Genomic DNA, 23,761 nt, shown 5'->3' with positions numbered 1-23,761 from the left:
AGGGGAACACACACCAATCCCACAGCCCGTATCAGCCACCCAAATAATCCCACTGCCCCGTTACATCCCCGCAGCCCCCTGTCAGGCCCCAAACTGATTAACTGGGTAAGTAGAATTTTGATCCTGTTAGGCTGGAAACTCAGAGCTAAAATCAGGAACAGATATACTCCGGGAAAAGCGCATCCAAAAGGTCGAAATATTGTAGGCAGCACTTGCATTGGTTCTGAACAGGTTTGTCCCACTGAGGCAGGGAAAGGATAGTCGGCTGAAGATCACTGTTTGAGAAGAGACTAGGACATGGCTTTGCTGAACACCTACGCTCTGTCCGCCAGAGAAAGCAGGATCTCCCAGTGGCCACACATTTTAATTCCACATCCCATTCCCATTCTGATATATCTATCCACGGCCTCCTCTACTGTAAAGATGAAGCCACACTCAGGTTGGAGGAACAACACCTTATATTCCGTCTGAGTGGCCTCCAACCTGATGGCATGAACATCGACTTCTCTAACTTCCGCTAGTGACCCACCTCCCCCTCGTACCCCATCTGTTATTTATTTTTATACATACATTCTTTCTCTCATTCTCCTTTTTCTCCCTCTGTCCCTCTGACGAGACCCCTTGCCCATCCTCTGTTCCCCCCCCTTGTCTTTCTCCCCGTACCTCCTGTCCCATGATCCTCTCGTATCCCCTTTGCCAATGACCTGTCCAGCTCTTGGCTCCATCCCTCCCCCTCCTGTCTTCTCCTATCATTTTGGATCTCCCCCTCCCCCTCCCACTTTCAAATCCCTTACTAACTCTTCCTTCAGTTAGTCCTGACGAAGGGTCTCGGCTGGAAACGTCGACAGTACCTCTTCCTACAGATGCTGCCTGGCCTGCTGCGTTCACCAGCAACTTTGATGCGTGTTGAAATATTGTGTTCAGTTCTGAGGGCCTTATTATAGGAAGGATGTGGAAACTATCGACAAGGTGCAGACTAGGTGCTGCCTTGATTCGAGGGAGTGTGCTACGATGATACTTTAAGCGAGCGAGTGTGTTTATCTGGTAGGAAGAGAGTTAGACACGGTGTCTTTGTGAGGGGCAGATCATGTCTCACAAGCTTGGCTGAATTCTGTGATGATATGACAAAGCACATTGATAAAGGGAGAGAAGGTGATCTTTTATAAATTGATTTTAATAAAGCATTTGATGCCTTGATGGGCTTTTTCTGTAGGCAAGGTATCCAGGGAAATTTGGCTGGTGGATTCAGAATTGGCTTTTGTCTGTACAAAGCAGAGAAAAAATATGCATACAACAAGTGGTATTCTGCAGGTCTCTGTTCTGGGATCCCCTGCTTTTAGTGTTTTTGTAAATGATTTGGTTAAGGAAGTGGAAGGGTGGAATTAGTAAATTTTAAATGATAAGGGGTTTGGTAGAGTTGTGGATAGTGCAGACGATTGTCGGAGGTTAAAACAGGACATTCACAGGATGCCGAAAAGGACTGAGAAGTGGCAGATGGAGTTCACCCCGGAAAAATGTGGAGTGATTCTCTTTGGAAGGGGAAATTTGACTGCGCCCCTTCACTCCGCCGGCAAGCAGGTCACCCTTGGGCAATGTGTAGCACCCACTTTAGCACAAACCCACCACCCCCACCCTCTCGGATCAGGATGACTTGAAGCCATGGGAACCGGAGGCGTATGGTCGAAGGAGCAGCCGGTGCATGTCACAAGTACTGCTTCCCCGACCACTGACACCAGACAGACAATTGCTGAAGAGTATTGATAATGGCTGGGGTCACCCGTCTTGTAAAGACACTGGCCAGAAGGCAGCAATAGAAAACAATTTCTGTAGAAAAAAATTGAGCAATTACATTCATGGAAAGACCATGATCACCCACATCATGCAACATGGCACATAACGAACTCAGAAACAAATCTAAACTGGGACCTTCTGCGCATAATGATTGAGTTGGAGCAGAATTTTCTGGGTACATTTTAAATCAATATGTGTAATGTCCAACTAATGAAGGATCTGTACTGCATCTGATGTTGGGTAGTGAGCCCGGCCAGTTGAGTGAACGGCGAACACACCATCTTAAGCTTCAAGATAGCTGTAGGTGAGCGGCATTGACTGCGTGGATAGCCAGAGGCTTTATCCTAGGGTTGAAATGGCGAACACAATGGGGCATAGTTTTAAGGTGATTGGATGTAGATAAAAAGGTGATGGGTGGGTGGTAAGCACTTCCAGCCACGATGGTAGAGGCGGATACAATAGGGTCTTTTAATAAACTCTGAGATAGATACATGGAACGTAGAACAATGTAGGTCTATGCGTTAGGGAAATTCTAGGTAGTTTCTAGACTAGGTTTCATGGTCGGCACAACATTGTGGGCCGAAGGGGCGATAATGTGCTGTAGGTTTCTATGTTTCTGTAAGGATAAGCATGGAGCTCGCGGAAAACAGGGCAAATTACAAGAGCATTAGGTGGGAACTCGTGAGAGTTCACTTGGAGCAGCTGCTTTTGGGCGTGTCCACGTCCGGTGTTTGAAGTCTAACTACTCGGAGTGCAGAACTAAGGGCAAAAAGGACAAGGGAAGAGAATCGTGAATGTGGAGGGAGGTCATGAATGTAGTCCGGAATCAGAATGAAAAATAGGTAAAACTTAGGAAACTGGAATCAAACAGAGTCTCCAAGAACTCAAAGGGAATTAGGAAAGCCAGGACAGTCCACACAAAGTCCTTCACAAGTATGATTCGAGATAATCTCAACCGAGGCTTCATTTTATTTATTCGAAATTATCTGTCCGCCCTCTACTACACTCCAGTAGAGAGGGGTTGGGAGTAATTAGGAGGTCTATCCATATTGCCAGTTATAGTCTGTGGAGATGTGAAGAGTTGATGGTGTCATTACGATCCCCGTTGCTGAGACCTGAGGTGGGTCACCCCATGCGGTGTCGTTTCATTCTCCTCAGAAGGAATGCCAATCCGATGGTCGTAGTTCAAAGAAGATTTAGTACATTGAAATTTGGTTTGTGTGAATTCCTTTGTCAGGAAATATCTATTAGCTTTCGTTTGTTTTCTTTGAATTAGAGGAATTAGAGTTGAATCTATCTCATGGGCTGTTGGTGGATGAATGGAGAATTCACCGTATTCGCTGGTATCAAGTAAGGGCGAGGAATTGATTGTATTTGATGGTCACTGGATAAATTAGTTGAGCCCTTGCTTGGAACACACAATGTCAAGCGGGATCTTGATAGCAATGTGGACAAGATGTTTGTTACTGTAGGGGGAAATGAAACAGTTTTTTCTCAATGTGATGAATTCTGCAGAGCACAGATCCTTGACTGGAAATGTTTTTGCAGCTGGACGCAGGGTTGGGCCACTGAGATGAGAGTTCAGCTTAGAAAATGGCGGAACAGGATCGACAGACTGGATGTCCTGCTGCTAATCCAATATGCCAGAAGCAAGCTCACACAAATAGTAGACCCCGGGAATTTAAAGTTCAGAGTTTTCTCCTCACTCTCTAATGAGAAACGGTTGATGTGTCTGCAAAATAAAGGCAAGTTACGCGAATTCAATATAATTTCATGATTGCTGCTGTGACATGCTAACTTGTTTCCAGTCAGTGAGCAATAAAGTGAAGGAGAAGGGCGTACTTCTCTTGCTGTCGACTTTGACTGGTAGCTATCTCCAGGAGATGGTAATCTCGGCACAGTTGTTCCTCAATTGGTCCAACGGCGGACAACCGTTGAAAATGACTTTTTCAAAAGGCTGAACCTAAGATCGCGGCATCTCCAGGCGGCTGGTGCACAGTTAGATCTGGAGAAAGGAAGTGAGCAGCGTTCAATGGAAGAAAATATCCCAAATGCATAACTTTTCACAAGAGTTCATAGCGCCCTTACTTCTGCTATCGATGTGCAATAAAACCATAGGGACTTTTGCCCTCACCTGTTACTGTGATGTATAGTCTGACAATAAACTGATCCCAAGGTGAACAGTGAATCAGACTGCACCAGCTAAACGGAACCCGGATGCGAGATATGATTCCACTCTGGGGAGAAGTTTTGGAGAGAAAGGTACCCATTGCCACCGTGTACTGAAGTAGAAATTCTGGCTCCATCCACATGTAAGGGGGACATTCAAGCAAAATGAGACTTTGTGTGGTTTAACACAAACGTTGTGGAACAGAGTGTGACGTTACGTGCTGAATATGGTGAAGTTCAGGTTTATGAGCGTGTTATCAACTGAACTTTGCTCAGGGTGTGTTCACTTACTGTTAGGGACATAAAACTCAGATTCTCGGTTTCACTGAAAACAGACTCAGGAGACCAGCACCAGGTAAGAACAGGGACGGTACTGGGCAGTGTTGTGGTGTTTTAATAAGCCCACTTGTCTTGGCAATATTTCTTGTATTGCTACCATATTGTCTTTAAAATAGCACGGTTTTATGGATCTGTGAGCTTTATTATTCTCATTGTGTATTTCTTTTAGGAAAGACGAGGCAGATCTGACAGTAGTATTTATATTAGCAAATATTGTCGTAATTCTCACTGACCGTAGATAAAAATTGAAAATTCTACCCCCTTTGGACAATGTACCTCCTGTACCTAATAATGTGGCCACTGAGTGCACGTCCGGGTTCTGTTGCTGTTGCCCGTCCGCTTCAATACTGACCACTACGCCACTGGGCTGCTACGTTTATCAACCTTAGGTTGTTTTCGCTGAGTTCGTAGAATTAGAGGTAACACGACTTTGTCCTCGGGTACTGGACGAATCGATGAATTTGACTGTATTCGCTGTTATTAGATAAAGACGGGGAATTGATCGTATTCTCTGTTACTTAAACTGGGAAGAGTTTAGAGAAGATTTCCGATGCTGTTGCCAAGACTAAAGGCCTGAGAATGAGCAGTGACTTTACAGAAATATTTACAATTATGAAAGTCAGAAATCAGGTCAGTGTTAAGCCTTTTCCTCAGTGCAGGGGAGACCAAGACCAGGGAAAATGACTTTGTAAGTGAGGAGAAGTTTTAAAAGGGACATGAGCAGTAACGTTTTCATGCAGAGGTTCCTGATTATTTGCACTGCGCTGCCAAAGGAAATGAATGAGGCAAGTACAAGATTATCATTGGACACTGTACATCATTAAAGACCCCTCACACCCTCTCCATGAACTGTTTGTTCTTCTGCCATCAGGCAAACGTTACAGAAGCATCAAAACTAAAACCACAAGGCTACTAAACAGCTTCCTCCCACAGGCAGTCAGACTGCTAAATAGCTGCTCTACCTGACTCTGCTTTGGACACTTTTAACTTGCACTGGACACTTATAACTGATTTTAACTGACATGTGTCTGTTGTGTTTTACTATTTATTGTTTTGTTTATTATTTAGTGTTGCATTTGTTATGTTATGATCACACTGCCCCTGAGAAACGCTGTCTCATTCTGCCCTGCAGAGCTGATATATGGTTAGAATGACAATAAAGTTTTTTGAATCTTGAATCTTAAGGAGCAGTTGTGATGGGTGGATGGAGTGAAGGGGCCTGGATGGATATTGACCCATCACAGGAAATCGGGACCATCTCTGTAGGCAGTGTGTTCGGCATGAATTCGTCGGGCCGAACGGTTTGTATCCATGCTGTATTGCTCTGTGACTCTATCTGTGTGATGCACCAGATATTACTGAACAGACATACAGACGTGGTGTGGAAGTTGATGTTAACGGAGAATGTTTGGTCCCTAAGCCAACTGCTGCTGTGATACAGGGGAGGGAGATACTGTCATATTTACACATTCATCATAATCTCTCTGACTCATTGTCTCTTTGTGTGTAATGCAGAGCATCACCAGCAGGTGGAGCTTTCCTAAACCGAGACTAAAGTTTCAACAAGAAGACACAGTCATCAGTCGTCAGTCACAATCATAATGGACACAGGTCTGATTATGATTAATCATTCTAACCGCTTTAATTAATATCCGGTGCTCACGGTGTTCAGTAGTTCAAATGAAGAAATTTATACAGGCGCTAACAGGGCACGGAAAATTTTCCTCAAACGTGGTCATTGATACCAGTAGTAAAACAGACTTGAGTTATAGATCAATCCAACAGTTCCATGGCAGGGACTTAACACCGGTGACCGGGTCTCGGGCACTGAATCTAATGCTGTGGCTCAGACTGTGTTCATAGAGGAACAGAGACATAATTATGTGGGCAGGCTAGAGACACCCAGATGGTATGTTGCCTCCCAAGTGCCAGGGTCAGATCTCAAACAGGAGAAAAATCTGCAGATGCTGGAAGAAAGCACGCCAGACAGCATCGGTGGAAAATTGTACAGTCGACGTTTTGGCCATTTTGCGTGATTTACCAGTGGCCTGATCTCTCGGATCAGGTCTAAGGCATTCACAATGTCAAGGGTGAGCAGCCACAAGTCCTGGTTCATATTGACACCAATGACATAAACAGACAAGGTGAAGAGGTCCTGAAGATCGATTTTAGGGAGCCAGGTATAAAGATAAAAAAAAACATGATTTCCAGGATAGGAATCTGTGGAATGCTGCCTGTGCGACGCACTAGTGAGGTTTAAGAATAGGATGATTTGGCAGGTGAATGCGTGGCTGAGAAATTGTGCATTGAGCAGGGGATTCAGAATGATGTATCATTTGATCTCTTCTGGGGACGGGTTACACGTGATCCAGAAGACAATGGCAATATCATTCTGGGCATGTTTCTTAGAGTCGTGTGGGAGGCTTTAAATTAATTTGGCGGGGTGGAGGATTGGGGGCTGTGTGCTGGGAACCAGAGAGACAGTGCTGAGGAGAAGGATAAGCATAGTGGGTTTACAGATAGAGGCGGTGTGTAGTGTGATTCCCAGCAAGGAGTCACTGATGAAAGTGCAAAATTGCAGTCTACAGGATGAATTGCAACTTAAAAAGCGGGCAAACTTGAAAAGGGTGAATACAGGACTGATGGTGTTATATTTGAATGCATGCAGTACACATATACATGAACGTGGAACAGTTGCAGATTAGCATGCATAATGTCGTCGGCATCACTGAATCATGGCTGTAAGGAGATTATAGCTGTGAGCTTAACATCAAACGATAGGTATTGCATGAAAATACAAGCAAGTAGGCAGATGGGTTGGCATGCCTCTGCTGCTGAAACAATAAATCAAATCATCACAAAGAGCTGTCATTGTGTCGATATGTGTTGAATCATTGTTGGTAGATCTAAGAATCTCCCAGGGTAAAAAGACGCTGAAGGGCAGTATATACAGACCCCCAAACAGAGGTACGAATGTGATCTACACATTAGAACGGGAAAAAGAAAATGCGTGACAAAAGGGCAATGTTGCAATCATCATGGGGGATTTCAATGCAGATAGACTGGGTCATGTTGGTGCTGGATTCCAATTGTGGGAATTTATAGAGTGCCAACGAGGTGGCATTTTTAAGCAGCTCATGGTTGAGCACAGTAGAGGATCAGCTAATCTGGATTGGGTGTTGTACAATGAACCGTAATTGGTTAGAAAGCTTAAGGAAAAAGAGCCCTTTGGGGCAAGTGATCATAATATGAGTGAATCCTCTCGGAAATCTGAGAAAGAGAAACTAAATAAGATGTTCAGCACATGCAAAATGCTGGAGGCCTGCTGAATTCTTCCAGAATTTTATATTCGTTACTTGGATTTCAAGCTTCTTCAGATATTCTCCTGTTCAAATGTATCAGTATGACAGGGGAGGAAATGGAATTCTAGAGGAATCAGAGATGTTCTGGCCATTTTTTGGAAAAAGGACACTGGCAGGGATGATGGCAGAGCAGCAAGGCCTGGAATTTCTGGAAGCAATGAGAAAAACACAGGACCAAGTATTTTAATAGCACAGCGACACAACCGTAGCTAACAAGAGAAGTTAAAGCTTAAATGATAGTCAAAGAGAGGGCACATTAAAGAGCAAATATTCGTGAAAGATAGAGGATTGGGAAGCTTTAAAAAAATAGAAGGCAATTAAAAGTCATTAAGATTGAAAAGATAGAATACAAAAGTAAGCTAGCCAGTGATATAAAAGAGGAAGCAGAAAGTCTCTTCAGATTCATAAAGTGTAAACAAAAGTTCAGAGTGGATATCAAACCGCTGGAAAACAATGCAGGAGAGGCATTAATGGGGGACATGGATATAATGGATGAACAAAATATGTATTTTGCATTGGTCTTCACTGTGGAAGACACTGGTAGCCTGCTGGAAGTTTTCCAGGGTCAGAGGTCAGAAGTGTGCAAAATTACCAGGCAAACACGAGGAATTCTGCAGATGCTGGAAATTCAAGCAACACACATCAAAGTTGCTGGTGAACGCAGCAGGCCAGGCAGCATCTCTAGGAAGAGGTACAGTCGACGTTTCAGGCCGAGACCCTTCGTCAGGACTAACTGAAGGAAGAGTTAGTAAGAGATTTGAAAGTGGGAGGGGGAGGGGGAGATCCAAAATGATAGCAGAAGACAGGAGGGGGAGGGATGGGGCCAAGAGCTGGACAGGTGATTGGCAAAAGGGATCATGGGACAGGAGGCCCAGGAAGAAGAAAAAGGGGGAGACAGAAGGTTCTTGGACAACTGAAAGGTCTGCATGTAGATAAGTTATCTGAGCCAGTTGGAGGGCATCACGGGGCTCTGAATTACCAAGCTGAAGAGATTGTGGAGGGAACAATAATGATATTTCAAGAATCACTAGATTCTGGAATACTGCCAGAAGACTGGAAAATTGCAAATGTCACTCCACTTTTGAAAATGGGAGGGAGATAGAAAAAAGGAACTTGTAGGGCTTTTACTCTGACCTTAATGGTTGGAGATGATTGTTAAAGATGTGGTTTCAGGGTACCTGGGGGCATATGATGAAATAAACCGTAGTCAACATGTTTTTCTCAAGGGAAAATCCTGCCTTTCCTTGAGGAATCCTGGAATTACTTGAAGAAAGAACCAACAGGGAAAATCGGTTGATGTTATTAAGGTCTTTGCCAAGCTGCCAAACATGAGGCTACTTAACACGCTATGAGTCCATGGTATTACCGGAAAGATACTAGCATGGATAGAACAGTGGCTGATTGGCAGGAGGCAAAGATTGGGAATAAAGGGATCTGTTTTGCGACGGCTTCTTTTTAAATTATATGTAAATGACTTGGATTACTTAATTGATGGCTTTGTCGGAAAATTTGCGGACGATACGAAGATAGGTGGAGGCGTCGGTAGTTTTGAAGAATGAGAGAGGCTATAGGAGGAATAACAGATTAGGAGAATGGGCAAAGAAGTGGCAAGAGAGAAGCAGTTCAAGAAGTGGCAATGCACTTTTGTAGAAGAAATAGAAGGGTGGACTATTTTCGAAATGGAGAGAAAATTTTAAAAAACTGATGTGCTTGGGATTCATTGTACGGGAATCCGTAAAGGCTAATTTGTAGATTTAGTCTGTGGTGAGAAATGGAAATACGATGTTAGCATTCATTTCAAGAAAAGGGGAATATAAAAGCAATGATGCAATGTTGACACTTTTTAATGGTGAGCCCTTAATTGGAGTATTGAGAGCAGATCTAAACCCCTTATCATAGAAAAGATGTGCTGACACTGGAAAGGGTTCAAAGGATGTTCCCGAAATAGAGTTCAGAATTGACCTGCTTGTCATATAGAGAGTCTAAGACAAAGGGACGCAGCCTCATGGTAGAGGTGATTCCTTTTACAATGGAAATCAGGAGGTATTTCTTAGACAGACAGTGGCGAGCCTGTGGACGTTGTTGTCTCAGGCGACTGTGAAGCCAAGTCTTTCGTATAATTTAGGAAGAGGTTTAATTTATTTTTGATTGGTCATGGTATGATGTGATATGGGGAGAGGGCATGCAATTGTGGCTGAGAGGGACAATCTATCAGCCATGATGAATTGGCAGAGCACATTTAATTGTCCAAATGGCCTAATTCTGCTCCCAGGCCTTATGGTCCTAATACGCCATACGAAATAGGAGCAGAATTTGGGCATCGGCCCATCAGGTCTCCTCCGTCATTTCATGATGCCTGATTTAATTTCTCTCTCAAATCCTATTCTCCTGCTCTCTCCCCGTAATCTCTCACACCCTGACTAATCAAAAGCATGTCACCATCTACTGTAAATAAAACAAATGACCTGGCCTCAATAACGTCTGTGGCAGGGAATGCGTCAGCTTCAGCACCCCTTCGCTGAAGAAATTATTCCTCATCTCTGCTCTAAGTGGGCGTGCCTTTATTCTGAGGCTATGCACTCTAGTCCTGGACTCCCCCAACTATGGGAAACATCCTCTCAAAACCCACTCCATATAGGTCTTTCAATATTCGATAGGGTTCATTCATATCCACCTCTCGTTCTTCTAAACTCCCACGAGTACTGCCCAGGCCAATCTCATATTATAATACTTCCATTCATGGGATCAATCTCATGAACCTCCTCTGAATCACGTCCTTTCTTAGACAATGTTACCAAATCTGTTCACAATACTCCAGCTGAGGCCTCACCAGTGCCTTTCAAAGCCTCCTCATTATATCCTTGCTTTTATACTCTAGTTCTCTTGACCTGAATGCTAATATAGCATTTCCTTCCTCACCACGGATCCAACCTACACGAGGACTTCCAAGTCCTTCCGTGCCTCCGATTATTGAATTATACGGCTGTTTACAAACCAGACTATGCCTTTTTCCCCTTCTAATAAAGTGCATAACCATACACATCTGCAACTCTGTATATCAACCGCTACTTCTTTACCCAATCTCCTAATATCTCCAAGGTCAGTCCATCTGCAGTCTCCCTGCTTCCTCAACAGCAGCTGTCCCTTTATTTACCTTCGTATCCTCTGCAAACTTGGCCATAAAGCTATCAATTACGTATTCAAAAACATGGGTATATAAAATAAGCTCAGTTGGTCCCAACACAGATCCCTGCGATACACCACTAATCTCTGGCAGCCAGCTAGAAAAGGCTCCCCAATATTCCTAGTCTTCATCTCCTGCCAATCAACCAATCCTCGATCCATGTTTGTACCAGTCCTATAATACCATGGCCTCAACTTGTTAAGTGTCTCATGTACGGCGGCTTTTCTTCTGAAATTTAAAGTGCACAATATCCACCAACTCTCCTTTGTCTATCCTGCTTATTATTCCCTCAAAAAATTCCAAAAGGTTTTTCATCCCAGACTTTCCCTTCAGGAAATCAAGCTGACAATTAATAAGTAAACTTAAAACATTTGTTAGTCCGTGTAGATGTTTAAGAAAAAGAGGAAATTTCTACAGCTGTACCTGATGAACCTACTGACAGGTCGTGTCAACATCTGGTCTGGAGGGGCCACTGCATAGAATCAGGGCAAAAGCTGCAGAAATTTGCAAACTCAGCCAGTTCCATCATGGACACTGTGCTCTCCAGCATCAAAAACACCTTCAAAAGGTTGTACCTATGTAACCCTAAAAAATACCTTCTCCATTCCTAAGTTACTCCCATCACCTAGGACATGCCCTCGACTCGCTTCCATCAGTGAGGAGTTAGGGACACCTGCTCAACGGTTCAGGAACAACATCTCCTCTGTCACCACTGGAATAGTCAGTGTTGTTCCTCAGATTGAGAAAAGCCACACAGGAAACCCAGTAAATCATCGGCTGTGGAGGAATTAGTGGAGAGTATGCTGAGGGATACATTGTGTCTGTATCTGAAATCGTATAGAAATCGTATAGCATTATTAGAGATGGTCATCATGGGTTTAGCGCACCAGACTATGCTCTGCATTCGGAGGAGGACTAATGAGGGAAGGACAGTGAAATTTTCAAACATGGATGTTTGTGAAGTTTTCACAATGGCCCCTTGAGATAGACAAATGTGTAAGGCAAATTCGATCCTTGGAGACGTGCAACATTATCTTGCCCAAACCAAACAGGTACTGCTGGCAATGTCTGTGAGCAGAGGTGCTCCGCAGAGGTTCAGTGTTGAGCGCTCTGTAATCTGTGATGTTTATAAATGACTTGGGAAAACTCTTGTCGCTGATTCACAAATTTACAGAAAATGCAGAACTCGGTGGAGTTGTGGAAGTTCGGAATGTTTGCTAAAGTATAGTGTAGATTATTGATCAGCGAAAGGCATGGGCAAAGAGGTGGCAGCTGGAGTTTAATACAGGAAAGTGTAAGGAGTTGCACATTTAGCAGTCAAATAAATGAAGGAACTACAGGACAGTGTTATGCACCCCGTAACTGGGTTGCCAAACCAGCAGAAATGGACCACTTAGTTGGAGTCTGGATTACTGGAACTAAGAAAGTTTTATTAAAGAAATAAGTAACACAGTGCTCTAATCATAAGGATATAAATGCAACAGTTTAGCAATGATAAAACACACGTGCACAGAACTAGGATAATTTGAATCAATCAAGCTCTATCCCAGTCTAGGGGTAAAATGATCAGTCTCAAGTGACGCAGAGTTCAGTTCAGCTGAGTACAGTTCGCAGTAATCGCTGTTGTGCCGTTGGATAGAGAGAGAGTGAATGCAAATTTTCGATTCAAACAGACCTTTGATGTTCCTCGCAGTTAGATTTTGGGCAAACCCTTCTATGGCTTCTGTGGTCACCGACTGTGACCCCTCCATTCCGGATACGATCGTTCTTCCGCGGTGAACCGGCACCCAGGCAAGGGCAGACACACACACCAGGTTCCCGCCGATTGTACCTTTTCACCCTGTGCGTCTATGGTCGGTCCCCCTCCAAACTCCCACCAACTTGTGGGGGGGGGGCACACCGCACTTCCAGGGTCTCGTTATCTCGTGATCTCGTGGTGTCCGTCGTGCCTTAGCGAACCTGTTCCTTTTATCCCCCTGCTGGGGTATCGCCTGTCCATCAAACTTCAAACAGTTCAGTTTCAAAGCAATCGGTCTGTCAATATCTGAAGTGTGTTTCTTTCTCATTAATCTCTCTCTTCTCTCTTATTAGCATTTTGAATGTTTCTGCATTGTCTCACTTATCTCTCTCATCAGCATCAATCTTCTGATAACTTGGTTTGTCATCACACCACTATCCTTCAAAGGATTTTTACCGGGGTAAAAATTATAGGCATGAATAGATTATTAGATACACACTAATATACAGGATCATCAGCGATAAGGCTAATACAGAGAACTAAGTTTTCAACACCTTGACAGACAGTCAGCAATCACCTTTCCGTTTCTTTTATATGTGTTATGTTAATATCCTCTAAGACCAGGCTCCAACTTAGTAAACTACATAGTGGCCAAAAACACTAATGGGTTGTGATCAGTGTAAACCCTCAATGGTTTCTGTCCTGGACAAAGATAACAAGGGTCGTCCCACACAAACTTAGCATTCTTTGGCAAGAGCTTAGTAAGAGGGAGGGCAATATCCGCAAAGTTTTTGCAAAACTTCCCATAGTACCCTACCATCCCTAAGAACCTTCTCAGGGCTCTCTTGTCTGTTGGGGTGGGGACTTCAGAGATAGCCCACACCTTAGCCTGCATCGGAGCCAGCTGCCCCTGTCCTACCACAAATCCCATATAAGTGACCTTCGCGTGGCCGAATTCACTTTTTGCGAGGTTCACTGTCAGGCTGGCTTCAAACAGCTCCTCCCACATGTCACTCCAGACCACTAAATCGCCAATATACGCTTCTGCGTCCTTTAGCCCTTTTGTCACTGAATTAATCATCCTATAGGGGTGTTGCTTACTAGGCTGACCTGATGTGACAACAATACCATGTCCCGGCTCTTTGCATCGCCTCGGGACATCCGGATGTACGTGTGCATGCCGTTTAATTGGCTTTATCGGCAGCTCGCTTTGTTCGGGGATTAAGCGAGAGAACTCATCAGCAAAGTTGGCCAACACAATAGAGTTCTCCCATCTGGTCGGCACCACACTTATCTTTCCAAAATGGGTCTTCCCCTTATCAGGTGGCACTCTAGCCTCATTAATTTTCCTGCTAACACCGACTAGGTCTGCTCTCTTATCGTGGCAAGCTGTTAAAATATCAATAGTCTGTAACTGTGTTTGCTCACGTCTACAATGGTCAACAGCATCCTTCCTCCTATGCGGCCAGTAAAACTCTTTCATGATTCTATTGACTGTTTTCCTCACCCCAAAATGTCCACCGAGGGGTATCTTGTGGGCCAGGTTAAAAATCTCATCACCATAAATTTTCGGCACTATCACCCCCCCCCCACCCACTAGCTCCCTTTTTAATTCTGCTTCGGAGAGAGCTGTCTCCGTCAAAACCATCAGCTCCTCGTCTTGCTCCTGTGTCTGTATAAATTCCTTCCTTGCTAACGATAAGTCTACCTCAACTTCCTCACTTCCTCCCGTTTTACTATGCTCCTTCTTTTCACTTTCTAACCCCTCCTGGTACAAGGCTGGTAAAAACGTCTCCGCTAAATCTATGTTCACTTCGGCAGCCTTTCTGGACATGTGCCGAGTGACTGCGCAAACGGGATAAACCTGTGAGCCCATGGGCAGGGCCTCAATGCTGGCAGGCTGGCTTGTCAATCTTACTGCTGGGTACACCTCTCCGCCGGCGAGGTCATTACCGAGTAAGACCTCCACATCTTCCATCGGTAGTTCGGGCCTCACCCCGATCGTGACCAGTCCGGAGACCAAGTCGCTTTTTAGGTGTATCTGGTGCAAAGGTACTGTTTCAGTCCCTTTCCCAATGCCTTTTATCACACTGACCTCCCCAGTCTCGGTCTCTGAACTAAAGTCTGAAACACTCCTTAAGATCAGTGACTGACAAGCTCCAGTGTCTCTCCAGATCCGCACTGGAACTGGGTTTAACCCCTCCTTCACCGACACCAATCCGGCCAAGATAAACCTCTCGCGTCCTTCCTTAACTTTATCAGACCTCTTCTCCCCCAGCGGCTTGTTTGCCCGCTCAATACAGCCAATCGGAGTCATTTTTCCTTTCCCCGTCTCCTTCTTTGGGGCAAAGCTCCTGGACGCAAAGTGACCGGCTTTCCCACAATTATAGCATACGACCCCAGGAGACTTCCTACCAAACTGCTTCCTGTCTTCCTTATCCTTCTCTCTAGTGCCTGGCTTACTTTCTGGCTTTTCCAGTGAACTCTCTCCGCCCTCTCGACTACCCTTCTGGTAGCTTTTACTTAGGGTAAATTTTGCTTTATGTGTCAACGTGTACTCATCCGCTAACTTAGCAGTTGCGGCTAAGGTGTCTGCCTCTTTCTCATCAAGGTAGGGTCTCATACCTTCAGGGACACAACCTTTAATCTGCTCAATCAGGATGAGCTGTAGCAGTCTGTCATAATCCCCATTGACCCCTTTCGAGGCGCACCAAGTTCACAATACATCTGCATCTCACGGGCAAACTCTAAATACGTGCTTCCTCGCATTCCGGAACTTCTGCCGGTATGCCTCCGGGACCAACTCATAAATCCTGAGGATGGCCTCTTTCACCACCTCATACCTCTGGGCATCTTCCGCGGACAAAGCTGAGTAAGCTTGTTGAGCCTTCCCTTTAAGTACACTCTAAAGCAAAACAGCCCACTTATCCCTCGGCCAGTCCTGACTTGCAGCAACTTTTTCAAAATGGAGAAAGTACCGATCAACATCGGCCTCCTCAAATGGGGGAACCAGCCTAACCTCCTGGGTCGCCCTGAACCCTCCACCTTGGTTCGGCATTTGGCCGCTATCTAGTGCCATCCTCAACTTCTCAAGCTCAACCTCCCTTTCCTTCTCTCTTTCTTCCCGTTCTAACTGTTTCTCTTCTCGCTCCAGCTGTTCTACCCGGAACTTGTGCTCGAGTCTCAGTTTTTCCACCTGCAGCTGTACTGCTTCTCCACCAGGTTTGCCCATAGATACCACCTCCAGCTCCCCGTGGGGAAACACACCTTTAGATACATAGTGCTCTATGATAGCTCTGTGCATCTCCGCTCTCCTCATTGTCGACTTTCCCTTAAAAAGATTCAACCGTTTGGCCACAGCTATCAATTCTGATTTCCTGGCATCCGCTAATGCCTCCAAGGTTGGCGCCTTTAGAAATTCCTCAATCTCCATTTCTGCTGGTTGCCCTTTCTTTTTTTCAGGAATTTTAACCAAATCAATTTACCCAGTCCCAAATTTAGCGCTCAAAATCACGGACGAGATCCCCACTTATGTTACGTACCCCGTAACTGGGTTGCCAAACCAGCAGAAATGGACAACTTAGTTGGAGTCTGGATTACTGGAACTAAGAAAGTTTTATTAAAGAAATAAGTAACACAGTGCTCTAATCGTAAGGATATAAATGCAACAGGTTAGCAATGAATAAACACACATGTACACAGAACTAGGATAATTTGAATCAATCAAGCTCTATCGCAGTCTAGGCGTAAAATGATCAGTCTCAAGTGACGCAGAGTTCAATTCAGCCGAGTACAGTTCGCAGTAATCGCTGTTGTGCTGTTGGAGAGAGAGAGAGAGTGAATATGCAAATTCTCGATTCAAACAGACCTTTGATGTTACTCGCAGTTAGATTCGGGCGAGCCCTTTTTTAGTGTCTTCTGTGGTCACCGAGTGTGACCCCTCCATTCCGGATACGATCGTTCTTCCGCGGAGAACCCGGCACCCAGGCAAGGGCGGACACACACATCAGGTTCCCGCCGATCGTACCTTTTCACCCTGTGCATCTATGGTCGGTCCCGCGACCAGACCTCCAAACTCCCACCAACTTGTGGGGGGACACATTGCACTTCCAGGGTCTCGTTATCTCGTGATCTCGTGGTGTCCGTCGTGCCTTAGCGAACCTGTTCCTTTTATCCCCCTGCTGGGGTATCACCTGTCCATCAAACTTCAAACAGTTCAGGTTCAAAGCAATCGGTCTGTCAATATCTGAAATGTGTTTCTTTCTCGTTAATCTCTCTCTTCTGTCTTATTAGCATTTTGACTGTTTCTCCATTGTCTCCCTTATCTCTCTCATCAGCATCAATCTTCTGATAACTTAGTTTTTCATCACAACAGTAAAGCGCAAGACCGTGAGGAGAATTGATGAACAGAGGAATTTTGGTGAACAAGGATGTATCTCCTTGAAAGAGGCTGCAAATGTAGTTGGATCGTAAAATCAATCTACGACATCGGTCGAGGGTTGAATACGAATGTGGAAAAGTCCATAAGACCATAAGATATAGGAGCACAAATAGGCCATTCGGCCCATCGAGTCTGCTCCGTCATTCAACCATGGGCTGATCCAATTCTTCCAGTCATCCCCATTCCCCTGTTTTCACGGCATATCCTTTGATGCCCTGGCTAATCAAGAACCTATCTATCTCCGCCTTAAATGCACCCAATGACCTGACCTCCACAGCCGCTGGTGGCAACAAATTTCCCAGATCTACCACCCTATAGCTAATTTCTCCACATCTCAGTTCTAAAAGGAAGTCGTTCAATCTTGAAGTTGTGCCCTCTTGTCCTAGACTCCTCTACCATGGAAAATAACTTTGCCATATCTAATCTGTACAGACCTCTTAATATTTGGAATATTACTATGAGATATCTCCTTCATTCTCCTGAACTGCAGGGAATACAGACCAAGAGCTGCCAGACGTCACTCAGACGGTAACCCTTTCATTCCTGGAATCATTCCCATGAATCCTCTCTGAATCCTCTCCAATGTCAGTGCTGTAGCCGTAGGGATCTCTGATCAGGGCACAATTGCGGTTTGCGTGCAGTTCTAGTCTGTACATTAGAGAAAGAATGTGGAGTCCCCAGAGAATATGCAGAAGACTGCTGTATGAATTACAGATTATTAGATGTAACGGGAGATTAGGGATTGGCTTGGATTACTTTCCTTTTAGTGTTGGAGGCTGGTGACGGAATATATCAAATCATCTGAAGCATAGATTACACAGACACTCAGACATTTACTTGGTGTTGAAATGTAAAAATGAGAGGGCATGAGTTCATGCAAGAGGGGTGGTTGTGCAAAGAACATTTACGATGCAGGTTTTCCACTGAGAGAGATCAGTGCCTGGAACGGGCTGCCAACGAGGTTATGGTATCAGATACGATTACAGCGATTAAGAGACATTTAAATGGCCACATGGACAGGCAGGGACTGGAGGTATTATAGACCATGAGCATGTGGACAGGATGGTTTCACATTGACATCATGGTCAACATAGACATGGTGTCACAAAGGGTCTGTTCCTGTGCTGTATGTTCTATATCTGTTCACAGATCTGAATTCCTCAATCTCCGCCTTCCTGTCAAATTGTGACGATCACAAACTGTACCAGTTGACGAGGTTCTACATGGAGCGACTGGAGCAGGCGGTTGAAGAGGGTGTGGAGGAACTCGGCCTCATGTTAACAGGCGAGGATCACTTCACTGGGCAAGAGTATCATGTAAGTGGAAAAAGACACAGATTGACAGCATATTCTTCGACAGACTGACTGAACCGATGTAACGGAACAGCTCTGTGTGGGTCAAAAAGACAGCCCGGGGCTGCAGTCACGCTATGCCTTTATTCAGCAGATTGATGTTCTGACTGGAATCTGCCAAGTAACCAAACACACAGTAATCGAGACAAACATTTGTGATACGAACAGTGATTGACTGTCAGTAATGTAATGTGTGATGGGTATTGCCAATTGACAGAGAATGACTTTATATTGATCTTTCAGTCTTCCAAACATGTTTCCATTGCTTAACCTCAGCTGTCACACAGCAAACTTCTGGGATCCCACAATTCATCTAGATTTGTGACTTCTTTGTCGAACCATCTGGAGCCTTCCTTCACCATCATGGGACACCCGCGCTCCGCCCCGCAATCACTTCGGCCCATCTAATCCACATCAATTATTAATCTGCTTAGTCCCATTGATGTGCACCCAGAGCAGAGACGCCATGCCCCTTCCATCCATGCACTTAGCCAAATTGCTCTTAAATGTTGAAATGGAACGTACATCAACCACTTCCAATGGCAGCATGCTCCATACTCTCACCAGCCTCTGAATGAAGAAGTTCACCCCCATATCCCCTTCCACTTTTCATCCTCATCACATGGACTCCAATTATAGACTCACAACCTCAGTACTAAACGTCTGTTCACACTGACTCTATATATTTTATAAACTTGTATACTGCTAGGAAATCCCTTCTGATCCTCTTACATTTGAGGGAATAAAGTCCTAACCTTTCCCTATATCTCATGTTCTCAGGTCCTGGCGACATCCTTGTAAATTTACTCTGCACTCTTTCCATCTTATCTACATATAGGTGCTCACAATACTCCAAGTTAGAACTCGGCAACATCTTATACAATTTCAACATAGTATCCCAACGGCTGCATTCAGTAGGTTGATATAGGAAGTCTTATGTCCTAAAGTTCTCTTTACAGCCCTACCTACCTTCCATAATTTCAGGAAATTATGTATCTGTACTCCCCGATATGTTGGTTCTACCGCACAGCTTAAGCCCTACCACTCAAGGACTGTACTTTCATGGTTTGTCCTCCCAAAGTGAAACACCTCACATTCGTCTTCATTAAATTCTATTTGCCATTTATTTCCCATTATTTCCAGCTCTTCCAGGTCGCAGTGCAAGCTTTGATAACAATCCTCGCTGTCAGCTACGTTGGTGTCACCACAAATTTACTGATCCAGGTTATGGCATTATCATCCAGAATGTTGTTATATATGACAAACAAAACCCGACCCAGTACTGATCCCTGTGGCACACCATTAGTCATAGACCTCCAGTCAGAGAGTCAAATATCTACCACCTCTCCTAGCTTCTCTCCTGAATCCAATGTCTAAACCAACTTACTACCAAGGGACTGAATTTTCCTTAACGAACTCTCATGACGGACCTTGTCAAAGGCCTTACTGAACCCCTTGCAGGCAACATCCAGTGCATTGCTTTCTTGGTAACGTCCTCGAGAAAGTGTAAGTTCCCTAGACAGGATCTACCAGGCACAAATCAGTGCTGACTATCTAAATCAATCCTTGTCTATCCAAACACTCATGTCCAGTCCTTTAGAGTACCTGTCAATAGTTTTACCCCGACTGATGCTAAGCTCACCAGCCTATAATTTCCTGGCTTATTCTTACAGGCTTTTCAAACAGTAGAACAACATTGGCTATCCTACAATCCCCCCGCCTCTCACGTTGTAAATATTTGTGCTGGAGCTCCTGCAATTTCTGCACTAGCTTCAAACAAGGTACGAAGGGAAACCCTGTGGATTTACCTACCCTAATCTGCCTCAAGAGAGCAAAAACCTCCTCCTCTCTAATCCGTACAGGGTCCATGATGTCTCTGCCATTTTGCCTCACTCTAAAGACTCTGTATGTTCCCAGAGTAAATATGAATGCAGATAATACATGAATGACCACATTGAACTTCAAGAGGACCAGTTTTGTCCGTTGGTATACTTTTGTTCTGAACATATTTGATGAAGAGTTTGGGGCCCTCTTTCTCCTTGACCACTGGAGCAAACTCATGCTGTACTTTAGCCCTCCTAATTTCCTCCTTTAGTAACTCTTGCGTTTCTTATACTCATCAAATACCTTATTTGTTCCTTAATGCTTCTACTTGCTATGTGCTCAGGGCCGCATATCTCTCAAAAAACAAGGTTCCCTAAACCTGTTATCCTTGTCTTTTATACTGTCAGGAACAGTCAAGCCCTGCACACTCTGCATTAATGCATTCAAAATATACTATCAAAATATCAGTTTTGGAGCCCTCACACTTACCAAGCACATCTTTGCCTGAAAGCAACCTGTCCCAATCCATTTTCGTCAGATCTTTTCTGATACCATCAGAAATGGGCTTTCTTCAATTTAGAATCTTAACCTGAGGACCAGACCTATCTTTTACCATAATGATCGTGAAAGTATTGGTATTATAATCACCAGATCCAAAGTGTCCTCCTGCACTCTCCTCGGTCATAGGTTCTGTCTTTTTACCTAATCGGAATTCCATTATGTACTGTCTATAGTTGTAACCCAAATATATTCATTCCGGAGTTGTCCCTGAACATATTTGAATGACACCATCCCATCCAGCCCTTTAAAGTATGGGTGCCCAGTCAGTAAATGGAAAATTAAAATTATCTACCATCAGAACCTTGTGTTTCTTGCAACTGTCTGTGATCTCTCTACAAATAGGATCCGATATATCACATTGACTATTGGGTGCTCTATAATATAATCCCACTAACATGCTCATCCCTTTCTTATTCCATAGTTTCACCTAAGTAGTCTCATTGGACCATCTATTCAGTTTTTCCTGTCTGAGCAATGCAGTGACATTTTCTCTGATGAGTTCTGCCACCCCCACTTCTTTAATCCCTACTGCTCTATCGAACCGTGTCTAACACAAAGGAACTCTGAAAGACTGAGCTACCAGTCCTGCCCCTCCTCTGACCAAATCACATCAATTGTTACAATGCTGTAATTCAATGTGCTGATCCATGCTCTAAGATCATCTGCCTCTCCTACAATACTCCTTGCATTGAAATAATACACATTTTGAAACATTAGTTTCACCATGTTGATCCTGTAGTTTCCTTACTTTCTATGTTAGCTTAACAAAGTTTCTCCCACACAACCACTCCACTATCCACTCTGGTACTTCAACCCCTGCAAATCAAGCTTAACACCTTCCCCTCCCCATGCAGCGGTAACAACCCTTCCCACAAGTCCATCAGTCCTCGTCCAGTTCGGGTGCAAAACGATCACGTCTGTCCAGGTCCCATCATCTTTGGAAACGCGCCCAATCATCCAAATATCTGAAGCCCTCCATAATGCACCATCTCATCAGACACGCGTTAGACTGTACTATCGTCCTATTTCAGCCCTCACTAGCACGTGGTAGGGCAGCAATCCTGAGAACACAGCCCTGGAGGTTGTGCCCTTTAGCTTAGCATCTAGCTCCATGAACTCACTTTGCAGGACCTCATCACCCTTCCTACTCTTGTCATTGGTACCGACGTGGACCACAATCTCTGGCTGACCACCCTGTTCTTAAAAAAGTTTTAGACTCGATGGGAGATATCCCTGCCCTCAACAACACACCATCGAGAGACCTTGTTCTCCTGACCACTGAATTCCCACTGTTAATGCAGCTCACCTCTTCTCACCCCTTTCGAGCCACAAAACCAAACTGAGTACTAGAGGCATAATCACTGTGTCTCTGCTCTGCTAGCTCAAACCCCACAACAGTAAGCCTTATACCTGTTATAGAGGGGTTTCTTGCATTGGATGTCTATCCCCTTCCTACCCATCCCTCCCCTCCCCGCGCTGCTGACAGTGACCCAGTTACCTGTGTCCTGCGCCTTGGGTATAGCTCCCCCCCACAACCCCCGTATAGCCTGTCAGTCAACCTCTCAGCCTCCCGAATGATCCTGGGTTCATCCAGCTCCAGCTCCAATTCCTGAGCACAGTCTGAAAGAAGCCGCAGCTGGATGCAATTCCTGATGGTGTAGTTGTCAGGGACATGGGACGACTTCCTGTCTTGCCACACCCTACAAGGGGAGCATTCCATTATCCTGTCTGGCATCCCCGCTGTTCTAACACAGAAACTCAGCTCCCCACTCTATCTCTGGCTCCCTAACACTATGTCCGCTCCACTTAAACATTGCCAAGTGGATAGTTCCCCGCAATCTGTGGTGTTCAGAAGGTCATGACTGACCCCGCTCATTTCTTTTAAAATCTTTCCCCCGCTATGAACACTTCAATGGCTGTGAGTGATCTGTTGCGAGCAGAATCTGCTGGGTTAGTCCATGTTCAGGGTAGATTTGTACCCATCCCTCCGCTCCTCAATATATTCCCCATTGTTCATTACAGAGCGTGACTGAGCTGGCGGAGAAGGGAAACCGAGCGGGCGCTTCCAAACTCCTCCTGGATCTGGTGATGGAGAAGGGCTCCGGGGCCCGGAGGGTGATGTGGGAATCCTTTGTGAAACTACACCACCATTTACTGAAGCTGAGCAGAATATTGGATGAAATACGGGAACGTGGTACGGTGAACAATACACTGTGTGTTACAGATGTAAATGCTGATGAATTTACAGTATTACACAGAACAGACTTCATGCAGGTTAATCTGTTTGAACAGGTGACGGCCAGTTCGCCTACATGGACACTGAGCGGGGTTTATCTGAAGTGCCCGCGCATCTGAAAGGTAAGCGATGGAGCGGGAATCTCAAAATCTTTATTTCACTCTGAGAGTCTGAATCCTTTACTTTTGAGGCATGATTAGAAACTGTCAGAATCTGGGAGACAGGTTTTTGTTGATGTGGCTGAGAACAGAAAACCAAATGCATTTGTCACAACACCCTGCACCTTCTGGGTCTCAGGCTGTGCACCCAGAGGCCCCTATGAGCTTTATAAGCAGACATTCCCGGCACCGAATAAATGGAGATTTGACAAAACTGAAGCCAGACCTTTCCAACTGGAACATTTAACTCCAGCAAAGTAAATCTCACGCCTCGGATCCAAAGTGGAGCGGAGATTTGCTGTTATTCCTCAATAAGACCACAAACCGTGGGAGCAGCATTCGGTCATTCAGCCCACCGAGTCTCCTCTGCCATTTCATAATGTCTAATCCCAGATCCCACTCAGCCCCATACACCTGCCCTCTCGCCATATCTTTTGATGCCCGAACTGATCAGGAACTTCTGCCTTAAATATACCCATGGACTCGGCCTCCACTGCAGTCTGTGGCAGATTCACAACTCCCTAGCTAAAACTAAATCCTCCTTACCTGTTTTAAAGGATCGCCCCTCAATTCTGAGGCTGTGTCCTCCAGATCTGGATATCCACC

General features: G+C 44.8%; 1 protein-coding gene across 1 annotated transcript in view; it reads left to right on the top strand.

Annotated features, from left to right (window-relative positions):
* Positions 1–4,321: 4,321 nt before the first annotated feature.
* LOC134342161 (NACHT, LRR and PYD domains-containing protein 3-like) overlaps positions 4,322–23,761 on the top strand; it is a 30,554-nt gene continuing 11,114 nt past the window's right edge. The window contains exons 1-4 of the mRNA XM_063040134.1: positions 4,322–5,910; positions 18,174–18,340; positions 22,784–22,955; positions 23,054–23,119. Coding sequence (XP_062896204.1) covers positions 5,901–5,910; positions 18,174–18,340; positions 22,784–22,955; positions 23,054–23,119 — 415 coding nt within the window. The 5' untranslated portion in view covers positions 4,322–5,900. The remainder of the gene's footprint in view (positions 5,911–18,173; positions 18,341–22,783; positions 22,956–23,053; positions 23,120–23,761) is intronic.

Source organism: Mobula hypostoma, unplaced genomic scaffold, assembly GCF_963921235.1.
Source record: "Mobula hypostoma unplaced genomic scaffold, sMobHyp1.1 scaffold_134, whole genome shotgun sequence".
Lineage (NCBI taxonomy): Eukaryota > Metazoa > Chordata > Chondrichthyes > Myliobatiformes > Myliobatidae > Mobula > Mobula hypostoma.
This window is presented reverse-complemented; position numbering and strand designations above follow the sequence as displayed.